Source organism: Agrilus planipennis, unplaced genomic scaffold (genome assembly GCF_000699045.2).
Source record: "Agrilus planipennis isolate EAB-ADULT unplaced genomic scaffold, Apla_2.0 scaffold16, whole genome shotgun sequence".
Lineage (NCBI taxonomy): Eukaryota > Metazoa > Arthropoda > Insecta > Coleoptera > Buprestidae > Agrilus > Agrilus planipennis.
The window spans coordinates 892,167-910,830 of NW_020438946.1; the positions used below are offsets into that span (position 1 = coordinate 892,167).

Below are 18,664 nucleotides of genomic sequence, written 5' to 3' on the forward strand. Positions count from 1 at the left end.
AGGTAAATAAATTATATTAATATTATTATTATATAAACAAATATTCTTCGTTTAAAAATAAGCAAAAAAATCCTGTAAACGTCTAAACGAAAAAACGTTTCATTACCTAGATATAGAGCGTTATTTTTTTTTTTATTAATTTACCACTAATAGTTATTAATATTTCAAAGCTATATTATTTGATTATTAATTGATAATATTAGAAGGTAGTAACAAGGGCTATTTTTTGTGTCATTATATTACGCTTGCTTAATTCAGGGACGTCTTTGGGTACATTTTATTTAATACGTCACAATTTAAGTTCTGATATTTTCATTTCGATAGAGAAATAAAAAATACTGTTTACCAAAACTCAAGATATGGTCTACATGTTTTTAAGAAAGTACCGTACCAGTCGTATCAATGATACGGGGCCCCAGAAGTACAGGGGCCCTGACGTGAAATTCGTAAAATATAATATTTTCTATGTACAGTAATTTCGTATGCTTTTATGTACAATATACTTAGTTAATTTTGTTTATTTCATAAAAAGGTATTACCCTATTTTTGGTCTTCTCCATAATAGGATAAAAAGGGTCTCTAAATTTTGATATAGAGCCCATTTAGATTTAGAGCTAACTAAACCACTGATAAATTAAACAAAACCATTAAATAGAAATAATTATAGGCAAGTGGGACATCCCCAAAAAGGGCATTATTTAGCGAATGGATGGCCAACTCGTTCTAGACACTAATTTTAATTGTTTTTGTGGTTTTTATGTTTTTTAGAATTTCAATATTACAAATTACTTTTATTCNTTAGTAATTGTTTAATAAAAGGATTATTTTGATTTGTATACGTAATAAATGCACGGCTCGGTCCCAAGACGTTAAAAACGTCACGTCAAAAGTAATTACAAGAAGTAATTAAATTAACTAAAAGGTATTAAGGCCCTGATTTTTCAGATTAACGTTTATAGGAACGTTTTTGTTTAGTTTTAAGCAAAAAAAAATTAACTCAAAGGTAAACATTCTACGCTATCCGGTTATAAAAAAGCAATACTTCGTGTCCCATAATTTGATGCAATTTTTAAAATTTTCAAAAAAATGTAATTATGAAACCAATTCAACCTGTATTTGTTTTTTTTTTTTTTAATTTTGAAATTAGAAGAATTATTAAATACCTAAGTTTTTTGTAACTAAACTATTTGTACATTTAAATTCATTACGATAATCGATCAATTAATACTCAATTAATCACAATAAATACGCTGAAAAGTACAATAACAAAAATAAACATTTAAGAAAGTTTTATAAAACGACTAGATAAATTGTGTATGGTTAAAAAAAAATAAAAAAAAAAAAAAGTTACCGAATATGGTTGCGGAGTAAAATTGCATTCTGGAAGCCGAATATCTGCAACTCTCCCGTTTCTAAACGTTTCTTTCACTTGTTGTACTACAAAGAATAGCAAAAACTTCTCATCTCGCTCCTTTTGAATAAAATATTAATTAACTCACCAGTAATAGGACTGCGATACATTTTGGACGACTTCATTGTCCAGTTTAGTATTTAAATTGGAATCGCAGACTAAACTATTTAAGTTCAAATTAAAACACTTAACCAGGAAAAATATCATTATCTTAGTTTATTGTGTAATATGTTATAACTTTTAGGACGTATTTAGTCGAAATTAATATCAAAAAGTTTTTAAGATACGCATTTAGTATTTACATTTCATTTAATGTGGTTTAAAATATTATGTAAGTTCTTATATAAAAAAAATATTAATTAATTTAAATTAAAATAAGTAAGGTACGTACTCAAAAAATCTAAGATTTGTTATATTTTTGTTGCTTATTATAATATTCGCTACACAGGAAATAGAAGGTATGCTTACCTTAAAGCCTTAAAGTGATGAAACCCACATTACACTTGTGTAAGAAAATTGCCTATCAATAATATACGTTAATTTTCACTGTTTTAGTTTTATTAAATCTTGTATTATTATGTAAACGTCCTGTTTGTAGTATGCTTTTTTGCTATTTTTTATTAAAAAAAAGGGGAACAATATTTATATCTTATACAAAAATCATTTTGTATAGGTGTATTTTTATGAAGGCTGGTTAATTTAAATTAATTCGGGTTCGATTCCCGAGCCATACTTTTTTCCTCTTGTTACGTGAAATAAATACCATAAAAAGCATTTTCTAAAACATTTTCCAGTATGTTAAAACAATTCAATGATATTGTCATTTTTTATATTTAATACTCGTTTCACTTGTTAAATTCGTTAAAGAGTTAAGCTTTAGTAAATTATTTTAAAGTATCCTAACTGCTATAAAAAAATAACAGTATTAAAACTCCGCAATCAGGATTATTTTATTTTATTAACAAATCTAATAAAAATAAACTACAAATAACGTACAAAGTTCAAGCACTTTTTCAAAGCATTCAGTAACTTCCAATGATATCTTTTCTTCGAATTCTAAAGTCAAAATCTACAATTTGTGGGTAGTCATCACACAAAAGTTTATAAGCATAACAAAGCCTGGCATATTCCTCAGTTGTTATCTCAAAAGGTCTAGCGTTGCTGTCTACATCAGCCAAGATAAATAATTTTTCACCTACAGCAAAGAAAATTATTGTATTTACTAATTATATGACCTTGCTGTAAAAGGATTCTCCCATTTGTACATTTAGTTATTTATTTATTTGAAGGTCAACGCCTACAAGCTGATGGAATAAATCGTTATGACATAAACAATAAAGAAATAAAGAAATGGGTGTAATCCCAACAACTAAAGTAAACTTATAATTATAAATATATATTAAATTTTATTTTTAATTCCCAATAAAAATTACTTCTAATTTAATGAAAATATACCTAATTCCTCCCTTAACTCCTCTGGAAAAAGACGTAGGGCACTTTTCAGAGAAATTTTCTGTCTCATATTAAAAAAGTGTCGTAATACCTTCTCAACCATTTCAAATGGTAAGTCTACAAAGGGTTCTTTCAATGGTTCTAGGGTAACAACTCCTACATCCACCTTAGGTTTTGGTATAAAAGCCCTTCCAGGTATTGTGAATTTATGTTTAACGTTGCACCAAAGTTGACACATAACCGACAGTCTGCAACGTTGTTTATGAGTTACGGGTGCCTTCATACGTTCAGCAACTTCTTTTTGAAATGTTAAGGTCATCTTACTCCTTCCAAATGCCCAGGCTGATTGTTTCTGTGATATTGCCTTTAGCCAACGTATTACTAAATTAGTTGATATACTAAATGGTAAATTTCCTATTATATTAATGGGTGGTGGGGAACCAAGCCAATCTTCTTTTGGTACTTCAGACAATGCATTTTCAAAATTGAAATCTCTCACGTCATTTATTTCTATATGCATGTCAACAAAACCCTGACTGGCTTCTTGTAATAATTCCAATGTAGGCAAAAATCTTTCATCTTTTTCAATAACAATTAACTTTCTGGGATGTTTCTTTATGATAGACCTTGTGATACCACCAGGACCAGGACCAACTTCACAAACATAATGCCCAGAAATGTCTCCAGCTGATTTAACTATTCTGTCTGTTATACGTTCATCTAGTAGAAAATTTTGAGAAAGTTGCTTCAATGCTTTTAATCTATATAACCGAATTAAATCTCTAATTGTAGGTAAAGGGGGTAATCTTAACACTGCAGCACACATTTTTCTTAAACTACTTTTTGACTTCAATTATTTTTTGAGGTTCTTCAAAATCGTCTAGAAATTTCTCCTGTTTAATGGCAAAAATAGAATAGGTGTAGATACTTAATACACAACAACCAATTATTCCAGCAGTAATTAAGTTATTTTTACGAACTTTCCTCAACTTCTCCACTCTAGCCCGATTTTTTTCTTCAATCAGTTTTATCAGGTCCAAATTTGCTTTTCCTAGTTTACTAAAATCTACTTTGCTTTCAGGCTCACTCATTTTATTAGCTATTGAGTAAAAATTAATTGTAATGTGTGGTAAAATTCTACTATGTAGATAACAGCATTTTTAACATTTCTCAACTAAATCCAAATATAACCTACAATTTCTATCATAGACAAAATTCCTATCTATAATATCTATGGTACAAGTGATAATCACAGATAAGAATTAATAATTGTGAACATAGATAAATTGTGGAAGTCAAATTATAATTTAATGAAATTAAAATCATAGAATATTTATGGAAATAGTTGTTCGTTAAGAATGAATGATTATATATAACTTTACCATCCTTTTCGATCAGTAGTAGTCCATTTAATTAATATTATATACCAAAAATTGTGAATTACCAAAATGAATTTATTATTATTAATAATATTAATATCTATTTTAATTATAAAAATATAACCGTCTGCATGGTAACGAAACACATCCAGAAAATTGTTTTGTATATTTCTGACAGTAAACGACAACTGTCATACAGCTGTTATACTTCAACTTCGTTGTTAGTGAACATAGATTTTGACATTTGCTGTTATGGCTGAGGGCGATGAAAACTTTCCAAAAAATTTTAGAAGCAAATCGCCCACAAATAAAAATGATTCGGAAAAAAATGACGTTTCCTTAGATTTAGATTTAGCACTAAGTTGCCAGAAAAAAGTAGAACATAATCAAACAGTTGAAGAAACCAAGACTCCAGGTACTATTGTTGCTTTTTAAAATAGAAAAAATTAACTGTGGTTTATGTTAATGTTAGATATTAGAAAAAATTATTTTCTAGGGACTAGTGAAAGCAGTAAACGAGAAGACAACCCTTTTTCCTTTAAACACTTTTTGAGGAGTGACTCAACAAATTACCAAAATCAAGGAGCAAGACCAAAAGTATACTGTGATGGAAGACCAATATCTTCAATATCAGATGTAGATTTGCGAAATTCGGGCGCCAAACAAACCAGAATTATCCCTGAGTATCCTTCTGCTTTGCCTGATTTTGTTCAAGATCATTTAGTAATTGAACAGTGTTATTTAGGAAAGGACAGTTCCAAAAATAGTTATAGTTTGGATCTCAATAATTTGCCAGGATTTAATTCTAGTAGAAGTAGCATTAATATCAACAGATTGCACTGTAATTCTAGTCAAAACTTTCATCCACGAATTAATAATAGTCCTACTAACTTTTCTGTCCCTCTGGACTTGCCTGGAGGACCTCAGGCAGGATTCCCTTTAGACTTACCTATCAGTCAAGATAGTCAACCTAGTAGTTCAAGAAGTTGCCCTGCATCAACAGAGGTAAAGAAACCCTAAATTTCATGGTTTTGCAATATTTATTATTGTTTCTTTTAACAAAATTATAAATGTGCTTTTTTTAATAAATGACTGTTTTGTAGGCTGGTGTAACTAAAAGTCTGCCAGATTTTCTAGCAGATGGAGCAGTAAGAACTCAAGTGAATCATGAAGAAAGTAATAATCATAGTCATGATAGGGAGTTACATCATGAAATTGAATTCTATCAGACCCAGTTAGCTGAACAAACAAGACGAGCTAATCAACTTCAAAGGGAATTAGATGCTGTCAGAAGCAGGGAGCATGAGTACAGTGAAAATCTTAGTAAAGCTTTAGAAAAGTCAGAAAGGAATCTGAAAAGAAGCAATGTAAGTATATGTAGTTGGAGTTACGAACATGTTTTATTCTAGGTTACTATTTTTTTTGTATATATTTTTTTAAGACCTGTTGATAATTTCTTACGTAATGGTGCTATTTACTAAACAAATTATATATAAAAGCTTTATAATAATGATGGATAAATCATTTTGATATATAATTTGTTTAATTAGTAATATATGTAAGAAATGCTAATGAAATTGATTTATTAATAAAACACATGATAATATCAGAATATGTATATCTTTTTGTCTTAACAAATTAATACATTCACATAAAGTATGCTCCCAGAAATTTCATTCAAGTTTACACTCATTTTTACTATTCAATGGAACAGAAACAGTATTATAATAAATTAGAAATGTATATGTTTATTTACAATTAATATAGTGAAAATGGTTATACTTTTCAGGAAAGAGCTTTATCAGCTGAAGGTACGATAATAAAACTAAGGCAGGAAATTACTGCTTTAAAGGTAAAGTTCTTTTGCTTCATGTCAACCACAATTAATCATGGTCTTGTAAATGATATGTATCATTTTTAGAATGAAAATAACAGACTTCGAAAGGAGAATGAAAGTTTTAGAGGTGAAGCAACAAGCAGTGGGGGCGCAACAGGTGGAATATGTTCCGGTATAACTGAAATACAATCCCAAAGGCTTGCTCAAGAGTTAAGGAATGCTGCCAGTTCAGCAGAGCATTCTCTCAGGTAATTAATTAACAATTTAAAATTAAAACGAAGTAAACATGGACGAATTGTCCCTGTATGTCTCATAGTTTTTGAGCAAGATTCTATTATTGGAATTGATTTCTCCTATATTTATAGATTTATCTTCTATTGATTTGTGTTTTTGATTTTGACTAGGTAATGACAAAAAGTGTAGAACTTTTGTTTTAAAAAGGACAATTTTAAAACTAATTTTTTTATCGTTACGATTAAAAAACGATTTAAAATTCGTGTTTTAAAAATTTCTGGGGAACTCACAACTTGCGAACCCGTTTAAAATGAGTATGTTTTTTACTTTTTTAATCGCAGATGTTTGTTACTTATTAATTATAACATTCGTTAACGTGAACAAGTCAATAATGTGGACAAGTATTGCTTTTTCTGTCTACAATAATTGGTATACGTGTAAAACAACATTTACAAAATACGCCTTGTGTAGTTTAATGTATAAATTACTTTTTTTAGACAATTATTAACTGGTGTAGATAATTTAAGAATAATGGCAGCTTCGTTAGAGAATATGCACCGAATAGAAGAAAGACGAGAAACTTTTCTTGACTCAGATGATGACGCTGCAGGTCCAGCTTTATAATAGTCCCTATGTAAAGGTTACTGTTTTTTTTTTTGCGAAGTATATATTGTAATAACTGCGTGTTTTCGACTCGAAAATTATTTTAAAACCGGTTGTGCTTTGTGATTTATTTAAATGTATTCGTACGTTACACAAAAAACACTATAATTATTATTGGAAACCGCGTATTCCCACAAACACTCACCTAAATATTTAAAATGCCTTTTAAAATGTAATATCTAAGGAAAAAATGGCTTTGCTATGTAAATATTAATTACTTGGAAAACTTTTTTATTCATATACATAATTAAAGTTAGTTGTTCAAGTACAAAAATTATTAAAAAAAACTACTAAACTTTTGTGTTGGTTGCTTTTGAGTCATTTTTATATAATTACAACCAAGGACTCAGATTGTTAAAATTTTAAAATAACCGTTCTGTTATGAGCAATTTGGTAAACACCCTGTATAACTGTATCAATGTGGTAAATTATTGTTTTCTTGATTATAAGTTTTTTTTCAGTAACAACATTAGTATTATTTAAATCCAAAACAACTGAAATAATTGACTTTTCCAAAAGCTAATAATTCTGTCTTGTAGCTTTTGGAAATGTATGAATAATTAAAAAACAATAACAAAATGAAATCATTTCTTTGTCCGCAAGTGCTTAATTTAGAAATACAAAAAAATTATTAGTAAAGTGTATGTTTGGAGACCTGAAACATGAAGATCTAATTAGAGACAACTAAAAGCAGAAACAGGACTAAAAAGGGGCAGAAAATTACCGTTCGCAAATAGTGAAGAATATGATTTTCGGGCTTTCTGACTGAACAAGGCTTTAAATTTTAATTAGAAGCTTTTTCAATGGCATCAAGAAAGCCCAAAAAGCAACAGTTATATCAACGATGGCTCCAAAACCTTAAATCAGAGTTGATATATTCTAGGTTTCGAAAAATGTGAAGATTGAATTACTCAGGATAGAAAAGAATCTTAGAGCATATATTTCCTATTATGCACCCGTGTTATGGAGCCCAAGAAAGAGATAATGGTAGATAGGGATGCGGGCCCAACCAGTCTTCGGACTGATGATTAAACAGTCCAAATAATTAAGGAATTTATTATGGAATTAAATTACATCAAAATTTTTAACAATATCACTAAATGACGAAAGTGGAACATCTCTTTCGCCAAAAATAAAACAGTTTTACATTGTATTTGCTACATACGCATATCCCTACAAATAAACTCGTGAGTATATATAGGACAACACTTAAATTTGAGACTATGGTAATACATTTAAATCGAATACGATTTTGGTAAGGAAAGAGATTCTCTTAAAACAAAATCATTCTCCTTGCCAATAGCAAAAGAAAATTCTATTATTCTGTTAAGCTAAAAGGTATGGTTAGGAATAAATTAAATAGTTATTTAGAGTCAGGCATTTATCTGTTCCAACATATTCCTAAAGTCAATATCAGTTTGTGTTTCCATATTAGCATAATCTCTACAATTCATGAAAGGGGTTTTAATAGGGAACAGCATGGTCTGACTCTCAACAGATCTAGACATATCATCAAATACTGTTTGTGTGTGAATATTACTGAATAAAACATCGCACTCCTTACTGGAATCACTGTACGGATTCATATTCAAAAACACATTTGATATATTAGTTTGTGTCTGACTGCTAATTGTTGAATCAGAATCTGGATAATTCAACAGATCCTCATTTAGCATAAAATCAGTTTGAGTCTCAATGTTGCAATTGAAAAATGGAGAAGTGACAAAAAGATTTAACTCATCAGCCAAGTTTGTTTGGGAACTGGAGTCCATGAATTCAAAATTAAGATCTGAAGTATCTGTATGTATCGAATCATGAGTTGCTGTAGAAATAGAAGATATAATTTCATTACGTTCGGACTCAAATGTTTGTGTACCCAAACTGTTCCTTTCAATACCCATATTTTCCAGCTCATCTTCTTTGAAATAGGTGTTACATGATTTAGTATCAGAACTAATATGTTTCGTTTGTGTAGTGTTATGTTTCTTTTCTTCCTCAAATGTAAAAGGATTAGAACGTTTTACTTTTCTAACAACATAATCTCCCACTGTTTGTGTCTCTATAGAAGACATATTGGCTAATTCAATTTCATTTGTTTGTGTTTCAATGGAATTACATTGACTGTAAATTGAATTAGCTTTATCAAAAGAAAATTCATTGACTTGGGTATCTTTGGAATGTAATTGGGGTGTTTCTATGCAATGATCTGTTTGACTTGATTTCTCAGATGTTACATTAATAACAACACATTTTAATAATGAGTAATTTGATGAAGGTTTCGGCGTAAATGCTTCTACGCTTTTCAGTTGACATATATTTGCAGTTTTTATTTTCTCAAGTGTACTAGAAGTCTTATATGCAGACTTTTCTAAAAAAGCGTGTTTCTTACGTCGAGCATGAGTCATAAGAGATTCATAAGAAGCATATGTAGAATCACAATTGCAGCAAGTAAACTCAACTCCACAATAATCAAAATGAGCTTTTTTGGCAGATATAGTTGAAAACCCTTTCTGACATAAATCACATAAATACTGCTTTTCAGAATGCACCTTCAGGAAGTGTTGTTTCAGAAGTTTCAATGATTTAAAACATTTTTCCCTGTAATAAACACATTCTTGGTCAGGGCAATAATATTCTCTATCAAATATATTTTTTTGCAAGTCCTCCTTTTTATGCTTTTTGAGTATGTGCAAATTAAGATTAGACTCAGATGTAAATACTGCATCACAGCTTTCTTCAGGACAGTAAAGTACTGTAGTTACTTTGCATAATTCATCAGCAGTAGGATAAAACTTTCTAATTACTTGAACATCTGTTTCTATTTCTATAAAAAAATTACAGTAAAGGATAAAACTAATTAAATTGGTTCATAATTAATAACTTACGGTTTTGCATTGTCGTGATTAATTTTGGATCCATCTCATTAAACGTCGAACAATAACAAACTTGGTTGTCCTAGATTTAAATATTGTTTTTTTTACACTAATACAGCTAAAATTTGCACATTTAAATATATGTTCTTTCACTGAAAAATTAGGGTTTTTCTTTAATTGAATAAAAATTTAAAATTGTAGTAGTACAAATATAGTATTTTATTATTGTGCTTAATGTTTTAATAATTTAATATTTTTTTANCCACTGAATAATATGACCTTCACTTTTTTTCCTGGTTCCTGTCAAATGGTATTTCATACACATCGAATTTCGTTATCGGATATCCTTCATCGAATTTCTTTAGGTAACTAAATGATCATTTTAAAAACAGATAAACTAAATGTATTAATACAATTACTTTATCGTTTAGTAATATGTATAAATATTAATAGGGTTTATCACAAAACAAAAAAGGGAAGAGTTTCCACTTTTTTTAATACCACTATGCGTGACGAACTGTATATATAATTAATTTTTTTAATTTTAATTTTCGATTAATTTATTTTTTTATATGTACGTAGGAGCATCAAAATGAGATGACGTTTAAAAATATATTATTGTGATTTGCAAATGGCGAATTGTAGTTGTGACGAGTGGTAGACGAGTGCACATGTGTAAATGGAAGTAGAAAATGGATGGAGTATAAACTGATTCAGTGAAGTTAAATTGTGCCAGTCGTAACGAAACATTGAAATGGTTAACCAGTTGAGGTTCGTACATAAAATATGGTAAAAAAACAAAATAATGTCAAGTACGAAAAACTTGCTCATTTCTTTAATTCAGAAGCTGATAGTAAGCAACAGGCTGTTAAAGCTGTAAGTTTAAATATTTTAAATTAAATTGGCTTGTGCTGAATTCGTCCGCTCTTGTATATTTTCTCAAATTATTTTTTTTTTATTAAAAACTCCTAACTGTTACTAAACGTCCAAACCCTATCATTCTATTATGTTTTTATTTATCATTCGGGCTACTTACCACGATCAATAATAGTGCACTGCGGTGTTTAGCATTTCGATTCTTCCGGTACACCTAGATGCTTTTCTAGGACACTTAACTATAATTTCATTTTTTTTGTATGCACTTTTACTAAACATAGCTTATTAAAGCAATTGTAACGCAAAAAGTAGGTAATATACATACACCCCTAATCTTTTAGAATGATTAATAGTGCAACTATTTTTTAATTAATAAATTTTGATTTCTTTTTCGCGCGATAGATTGATTCATAACGTGTAAACTATATTTAAATACACTGGACCACTTTTTACTTATAAATCTTTGATAGTAATGCATATTATACTTCCCGTATTACCTATTGCTTTTTTTAATATTTAATTTTTATAAAACAAATTAACATAGATGTTTTCTTACTACGTCGTGTAAATTAATTAATGAATAGGTAATACCCAAATAGGTACTTCATTAGATTTGATAATTTATTGAATTACTTATAAAACAGACCTTTCAATATAACTTTAAAAGTTGATGCTTGCTTTGTTTCCTATACTTATGTTAACCATATTGATTTTCATAAAAAATGTTTTGTGTGAGTACATATGATTGCAGTTTTTAATATGGAATTTCTTTTATTAGAAAGACATTCCTAAGTCTAACTGTATGCAATTTATTGGCTTCACCTTTTCTTTTTACCTATACGTATAATTAAATTTAAATCTTATTTAATCCATACGAAAATCGATTATATTTGTTCGATGCAATTTTTTTATTCTTAAATAAATAAAATTGCATCGAGTAATTAAATGTGCTTTTAAATCTTAAAAATAGTCATTAAAGTATTGACGTTCAGTTTGTGACGGTTAATTATTAATAATATATGATACAGTTTCTATAGTTTGTACTACAGTTTTTCCTGCTACTATAAACTTTTAATTGGACGAGTATAAAAATTGCAATTAATTTTCATTGCATAATGCATGATGATTGATATCATTGATCTCTTATAATCGATTACATCACAATACTTGTGCATACGCATAATAAAGTTTACAGGTAGTATATTATATGCTGGTTAAAATATGTTTTGTTGCCGGGTTCAAAGACTTACTATAAGTTTGTTTACCAATATACAAATGACCTATATGACATTCGAAATAGCAATTGGTTTTTTAATATAAGAAGAGGTGGTTCTCTCTCATGACTTAAAACCATTAGAAACCTATTTGAAGAACTGTTTTTAAAGACATATGTAGATACGTAAATAAGTGGATAAGTACTAAAATTACATAAAACAACATTAAATTTGTATTTCCACCTTATGGTTTTAATTTTGGGTATGTATCTTACGATTAGGAGTTAGCTGATTTTTAAAACATCTAATTAAAAGATCGAGCTGTGTCTTAAGCCTGCTTTGGATATCTTTGTTAATTTGTAGTTGAAAATCGTCAATATTTTATCGGGTTAGACGTGTATGTCAATATGAGGTCATAGGGTCTTAGATAGGATAAAGGGGCGCCATGGTAAAAATGCATTTATTGTAAGTCATTTTAGTGAATATATGATGGCTACCACTCTTCTTTTCTAATTTAGTGTAGTCGTAATTAGCAAGTTTGAATTTCAACTGTTTTTATGATTCAAAATCAATTTTATGACTATTTACGAACAGTAGGTTTTCCTCTGCCACTCTTTACTCCTGTTTCTGCTTCTCTATCCACGGTATCCTCACCATTTACCTGTAACACCTCATTTGCTTTTAATCAAAAACAAGAAACTATAATTACATATTTTTAGAAATGTTTATTTGCGGAGAACTCTCGACATTTGTAAATATTATTGATTGGTCTCTGTCACAAAAGTAACATATTCCGACATAAATTGTTATTATTTTATCGTGATATAGATATTTAAAATTTAAATAAAAAACTTAATCTTATGTGCAATGCACGCTTGTTTTCAGTTTTGTTAGTTGTATTGTTTATTACCGTGTTTGTCTTCCATTACATTTAGATATCTTTTTTATACGTTTTATCAGATGTTTATTGTCTGCCCGTCTTCTTAAAATAAAACTGACAAATGATTTTCTTAAAAATAATTTTAATTGAACTTATTTTTTATTAGTTAGAGTATAGAGATTCGCATATATATTACAATTTTTGACTAACGTAAATAAATTAAGTAAAAAGTAATCTACACTTCATTCGAGTTCAATCAGAAGCAATCTACTTTTCATTATAGGTTAATAGTTTGACGTCATAAACGCTTACATTTTTTTTAAATCTTATTAACTTCATTAAAGGTAAAATTTATAATTAAATGTTGATCGTATTGGAGACCACATATATGCAAAAGGACAAATAAATAAAAGTTTATCTAAGTACTGTAAAGAATATTTCTTTTGATATTAGTTGTAGTATTTTTTTTTTTTTGGTTCTATTTGAACATCTTCGAAGTACCCTATATAATTGTATATTTACACTAACGTAAAATGTTTAGTTGAAGTAGGTACTTTCATATTAAGACATTAAATACAGTTTTGTGGTAATCGTTTTTCTGATTTTTTTCTAATAAATCGCTAATTATTTTATCATTTTCCTGCCACTCTAACATAAGTGTTTTGAAGAAAAATCCTTTAAAAATTCTGAATGGGTGTAACAAATGTGTTGATACGCGATAAGAATGAATAAATAACGCAATTAAAAAAATATCGTAACTAGCCAACATAAATTTAATTGATTAAGCATTCAGGCGTTTGTTGGAACGGTATTTTTAACTTAAGTAAAACAAACCTTATACGGGTAAGGAAAAACGTTCTCCGAACATACAAATTCATGTGTTCTTAACTCCTTCTTTTAAAAGTTCTCCCTGTTTGTCCAATATAGGTACTATGTATGATACGTATAGATTGCGTTACAATATTTAAAGTGTAGACACCGCTGTTATTCATTTTATCTGTTTATCTTTATTTTTAATTCAGTATTTTGATAAATTATTACTAAACATTTAAAAAAGATAAAGATCAAAATATTTAATTAATATTATAGATAAAATGAACAAAGGCGGTGTTTAGAAATTGACTTGTAATACTTGTAAAGTAATCGATATACATATTGGGCAGACAGGGAGAACTTTTAAAAGAATAAGATAATAAACACATTAACAACTAATACAATGTGTTAGAAAACTACCGCATTCGCCTATAAGCACAAAATTTAAAAAAAAAGTTATCAATACAATTTTACGATTAAATGCATGATTATCGAGGTGCTGATTTGTTATTTTGATTATTTGCTGGCGGAATTTTTTTAGTTTGACTTTTTTTTGTATCAGGTGATCATGATATATACAGAAATTATTCGTTATCGAATTATAAATTGTTAAACTAGATTACCAGAATGTACACTTTTTTTACGTACGTTTATTTTGTTAATAATAATAGGAGCTTGTTATACTTATTGATAACATTCGTTAATGAGAAAAAATTGGTCATATGAAAAATTCTTTTCTGGGATCACATTTTCGAGCGCCTATTGTAATTACAGAAACATACTGTATACGAAAAGTATGAAATGTTTTTTTATTTCTCATACTTATTATGCGAATATTATTGTCGGCCTTGTTGATTATCTATTGTTGTTCCAAATATTTTCAATTGGATGTTTCCTCTTTCTTTTCAATTGCAACAAGTCCTTTTGGTTTGGGCAGCCAGAATGCAAGGTTTTTGTCTTAAAAGCAGATCTATCTACTAATAATAACTAATTATGTCAACAGAAAACATTGAAATGGTAAGAATTAGCATATTTTTTTTATCAACTTTTATTCCCGATGTATATGTTTTATTTACTTCGATATCAAAGAGACTAGTAGGATAAAAAGACGGTATTGATTCCTGTTTTTGTGCTATTAATATTTTAGTGAATGTTATATCTAGTAGGTACCCACATTGTTACATTTAATGGCTTCTCAGAAAAATTTTACGATTAACCCGAAATATTGAATTAATGGATCGGTTTTTATTTATAAAATACGAATAAAACTCGGTTTAGAACTACTATTAATGTCTATACAGGTAAGGCAAAACGTTCACAGAACATAGAAATTACGTAGCTGCCGCCATGTCCTGCTTGATTTCTAAAATCATATTTTTCATTATTAGCTAGATATACATATGCCTAGGTACTATTGGGATCCGTCAAATGGGAGGAGCCTAAGAACATGGCGCCGATTAGGGAAAATTTATCGTAGTTCCTATAGTGTATCGTGCAATTTCCAAGTTTTTAAATTACGATAAAATGATAAGTATTGACACAATATGTGATTGGGCTGACACAAAGCCTCGGAAAGGAAATTTCGTTGAAAATGAGCGTATTTTTAATGCCAATGACATTATAAAATTCGGAAATAACAAATTCCGTCAAGTTTACTGCCTACTTTTTACAAACTTCGGATTTAAAAAGTGATTCACGTTATATAATTGGTGAGGTGATTCTGGGCGATTTAAGCAATATCATATCAATGACTTGCACGTGCAAAGCCGATTTAAGAGAACGTTGCAAACACATTATTGCAACTTTGTTGTATTGCAGCAAGTAGGTTCTTAACCTCAAAATTCTTATATCGTATCATTAGAATTGTGTTAAATCAATTACACAGGAATAAATAATTTCTCACTTTATAATTTTAGTATGATTCTAGTTTTAAATGTTAAGGTTATGGCTGATGGTAAATACTTGCTGAAATATAACCATGTGCATTAAAATGACGTGAAGAAATTTTTATTCCGGAATTCACTTCTTTGATACCTACTGCTTTCATCCAAGCTTCTATTAGTTTACATCAAAAAAAATTTTACTTTTTTAACGTGTTTTATTATATTAATAAACAATTTTACAATTTGCGTGTACAGTTCCTATGTAAATTTTTCCCTCATTCGAGTTATAAATTTTGCCACCAGATGGTGTATGCCCATTTGACGGATCCCAATTGGTATGACCAACGGTAATTAGAACAGTATTATTTTAGTAGTAAAGCAATTTAATTTTATAATAATAATTCGCGTTTTGTCCCACCAGAAACGCCGGTACATTCAAGGTTACCAACTTAATAATTTGTTGTATTATTATTATATGTTTACTGCGAATTTATTTAAAAGACAATTAAACTTTTATATCATTGAACTGGATTAATTTGTTGTTACAAAATTAATGGGTTTATGTTTAAACCATATTACTTCAGATACCTACATCAGCTTGGAAAATTACAAAGCGTTACAGTAGTGACCGCTGTTTTGTTTTTTTCTTTGATCAAAGTTTGTTAACGCTCTGGCTGCAAATATTTTATGACTGGTTTCAATATATCTAATATGATATTGAATTATCCCAATAAACCATATCGAACCATTTTCAAGTAGACTACTTTCGTAACTATTCGTTATACTTACGCCATTATTAGGCTCATATTGTTATTAGGTACCGTTAACTAGATTGTTTAAACGACCAGAAATTGTTGTTTTTGCCTCTAACGGGTTGAAAAATTTTAAATAGTTTAATAATATGTTGAAATGAAACGTCAAATAGATGAGATAATTCATTCTGTCTTATTCCCATGGTCAAACAGTCAACTTTAGATAAACTTTTTTTTCTCAATACCGTGTAGTCTCAAATATATTAGAGAGGTCAATATAACCTTGTCCAGCCTAGCCTAACCTAACCTTATTCTCTCGATTGACATTAAGTCATATATTTCGGTAGTGCATAGCACTTCAAGCCATTCCCTTGTAGTTTTTTAATGTACCTACACTTCAATGTATGTATACGTTTATTCTGATGATCATAACATTTCATTAGAATGTATGCAACCAACTATACACACGCATGTGGATAATTAGACCCGTTCACTTTTTTTCTTTTGTTTTCTACCTCATCGAATATGTTAAAATTGGACCTTTGTAATTAAATATTCTGATCAAAAGAAAACGTCTGAAAATCAAAAGTAGATCCGTTTATAATATTTCACTTAGAGAAAGGTACACCGTGAACGATGCACACAAACGAATATTTATTTATTGCTTGTGTGTTTTTAGTTTTTTTTTTTCCCATGAAAGCCCAACCATAAACTTTTCGCACCGAAAATAACTTCTAACATTACGGCAACCCGCGCACATTGATCGGGCATGGTGTACCATTCTCTAAATGAACGTTCTATAACACGAAGGCAGGTAAAAAGTAAAAAAAAGATATTACATCTACCGGGAATTGAAAGCGGACCGTTCGCCAGTTAAGATCCAAACACAACGAATTATAGAAATCAAATACAGTTAGTTGATGTTAAATTTCACAATTATGTTGTGCATCTTCGTAATTAAATAATTACTGTTGTGACTCCCGGTTTTGCGAGTCATATTTTGCAAACTTTCTCACTTACGACTTTTTATTAAACCTCTTTGTTATTTTAACTAAATAACTGATTCCATAGTTCACTTATTTTATTACTATTCATAACTATCATCGATTATTGTTATTGTGAGAATATACATTAACCGTTTTAGTGCATTTTTCTATTGTTTTTTTTATATCTAACAATAAACCAAGTTTGCTTGCATTAATTTTTGGAAAAAAGTGATTTATTCTATTCAACATAAAATAGTATTATCATAAACAAGGAGAAAACTGAGATGTTATTATGAACGAACAATGTAGGACTCACAAATAAAGAATTGTACAAAAATGAACGTAGGTAGTGTAAATTAGGTTTCTTGAAACTTTTGAGTATTTTATTTCCACCAGCTAATGGCAACACACCATTGTGTGTGTTGCCTTTTTCTACTGCAACCTTATGTTCTTATTCTTATAATTCCTATAGTTCATTTTTTTGCATTTCAAACATTACTTTGTGTAGAATACGTTTATAAAATAGTATTGTATTTTTTAATGTAAAAATTTGAATTTGCTGAGGTAATTAGGGATAATAGGACACATTGCTTGTGATGGTTGTAAATATTTTTTTTATAAATGTAAAGAATTTAAAAAAATAACTTAATACATATTTAAATAAAGCAAACTATAGATATATATAAAAAGTAGTATAAATAATTAAACCGATTAGAAAAAGTTGGATATGTATTAACTGTATTAGAATTGACTAAAACTAGTTTTAACTAATAAAGTGTGTCCAGCCAGAATCAGAATAAACCGAGAACCCTTGTTAATTCTAGTTTTATCTAATCAAAACTAGAATTAACTAAAGAGGAATGCAAAACCTGTACGTGTCGTATTTTACGATTAATTGAAATCGAGTTTTAACAGGTCCTGTATTTATAACTGTACATGGGGTTGGTGTTTTGATTTATCTTTTTACAGGAAATTATAATTAGAAATCAAGGTCTTCTTTATTTAACTTCAGGATATTTCAAAAGAAGTTCAAAGAAGTCAAATACTTAGTACGTAAAAGAAAGATTAAATTTATCGTGATACAGACTTTTTAACAGTTTTTCGTAATCAGTCAAGTCTCTTATTTACAAATTGTAAAAGTACTCATTTTTAATCGGTTGATGCAGTTGTTTTTCAGTTAAAAATCATTTGCTATTGGCAGTTTTTTAAGTAGGTACTGAACTCATGGAACCGGTTAAATTCTTTTCAGTATTAATATAAAATATTTCCAATAATTGTATACTTTCACGTTTCATCTAAAACAAATTTTAGTAATTTCAGATTTTTCTTTTTTTCCTAACTCTTTTAAATTCTCTGTGAAAACTATACAACATAATTGTATTAGGGACTCATAAAAAATAGTTGGGGGTCG

At 28.9% G+C, this 18,664-nt stretch overlaps 6 protein-coding genes across 6 annotated transcripts in view; 2 read left to right on the forward strand and 4 right to left on the reverse strand.

Annotated features, from left to right (window-relative positions):
* LOC108744670 (alanine--glyoxylate aminotransferase 2, mitochondrial) overlaps positions 1-1,663 on the reverse strand; it is a 9,425-nt gene extending 7,762 nt beyond the window's left edge. Inside the window, exons 1-2 of the mRNA XM_018480553.2 lie at positions 1,500-1,663; positions 1,352-1,437 (exon numbers count right to left, since the gene is read on the reverse strand). Of these exons, the coding sequence (XP_018336055.1) occupies positions 1,352-1,437; positions 1,500-1,536 (123 nt within the window). The 5' untranslated portion in view covers positions 1,537-1,663. The remainder of the gene's footprint in view (positions 1-1,351; positions 1,438-1,499) is intronic.
* Positions 1,664-2,350: 687 nt separating this feature from the next.
* LOC108744626 (dimethyladenosine transferase 1, mitochondrial) lies at positions 2,351-3,714 on the reverse strand. Its single transcript, XM_018480488.2, has 2 exons — positions 2,867-3,714; positions 2,351-2,606 (listed from the first exon to the last, which is right to left on the reverse strand). The coding sequence occupies exons 1-2, from the start codon at positions 3,687-3,689 to the stop codon at positions 2,434-2,436; spliced, it is 996 nt and encodes a 331-aa protein (XP_018335990.1). The 5' UTR covers positions 3,690-3,714; the 3' UTR covers positions 2,351-2,433.
* Positions 3,680-4,066, reverse strand: LOC108744627 (cytochrome c oxidase assembly factor 3, mitochondrial). The gene has a single exon (XM_018480489.2). The coding sequence runs from the start codon at positions 3,952-3,954 to the stop codon at positions 3,700-3,702; it is 255 nt and encodes an 84-aa protein (XP_018335991.1). The 5' UTR covers positions 3,955-4,066; the 3' UTR covers positions 3,680-3,699.
* A 382-nt stretch (positions 4,067-4,448) lies between these two features.
* LOC108744711 (serologically defined colon cancer antigen 3 homolog) lies at positions 4,449-7,440 on the forward strand. Its single transcript, XM_018480616.2, has 6 exons — positions 4,449-4,657; positions 4,739-5,247; positions 5,346-5,609; positions 6,032-6,094; positions 6,164-6,327; positions 6,811-7,440. Exons 1-6 carry the CDS (start codon positions 4,495-4,497, stop codon positions 6,935-6,937), a joined length of 1,290 nt encoding a protein of 429 aa, XP_018336118.1. The 5' UTR covers positions 4,449-4,494; the 3' UTR covers positions 6,938-7,440.
* A 576-nt stretch (positions 7,441-8,016) lies between these two features.
* LOC108744710 (transcription factor E4F1-like) lies at positions 8,017-10,054 on the reverse strand. Its single transcript, XM_018480615.2, has 2 exons — positions 9,862-10,054; positions 8,017-9,800 (listed from the first exon to the last, which is right to left on the reverse strand). The coding sequence occupies exons 1-2, from the start codon at positions 9,893-9,895 to the stop codon at positions 8,350-8,352; spliced, it is 1,485 nt and encodes a 494-aa protein (XP_018336117.1). The 5' UTR covers positions 9,896-10,054; the 3' UTR covers positions 8,017-8,349.
* Positions 10,055-10,463: 409 nt separating this feature from the next.
* Positions 10,464-18,664, forward strand: part of LOC108744703 (calcium-transporting ATPase type 2C member 1) — a 21,908-nt gene continuing 13,707 nt past the window's right edge. Inside the window, 1 exon segment of the mRNA XM_025974696.1 lies at positions 10,464-10,725. Coding sequence (XP_025830481.1) covers positions 10,636-10,725 — 90 coding nt within the window. The 5' untranslated portion in view covers positions 10,464-10,635.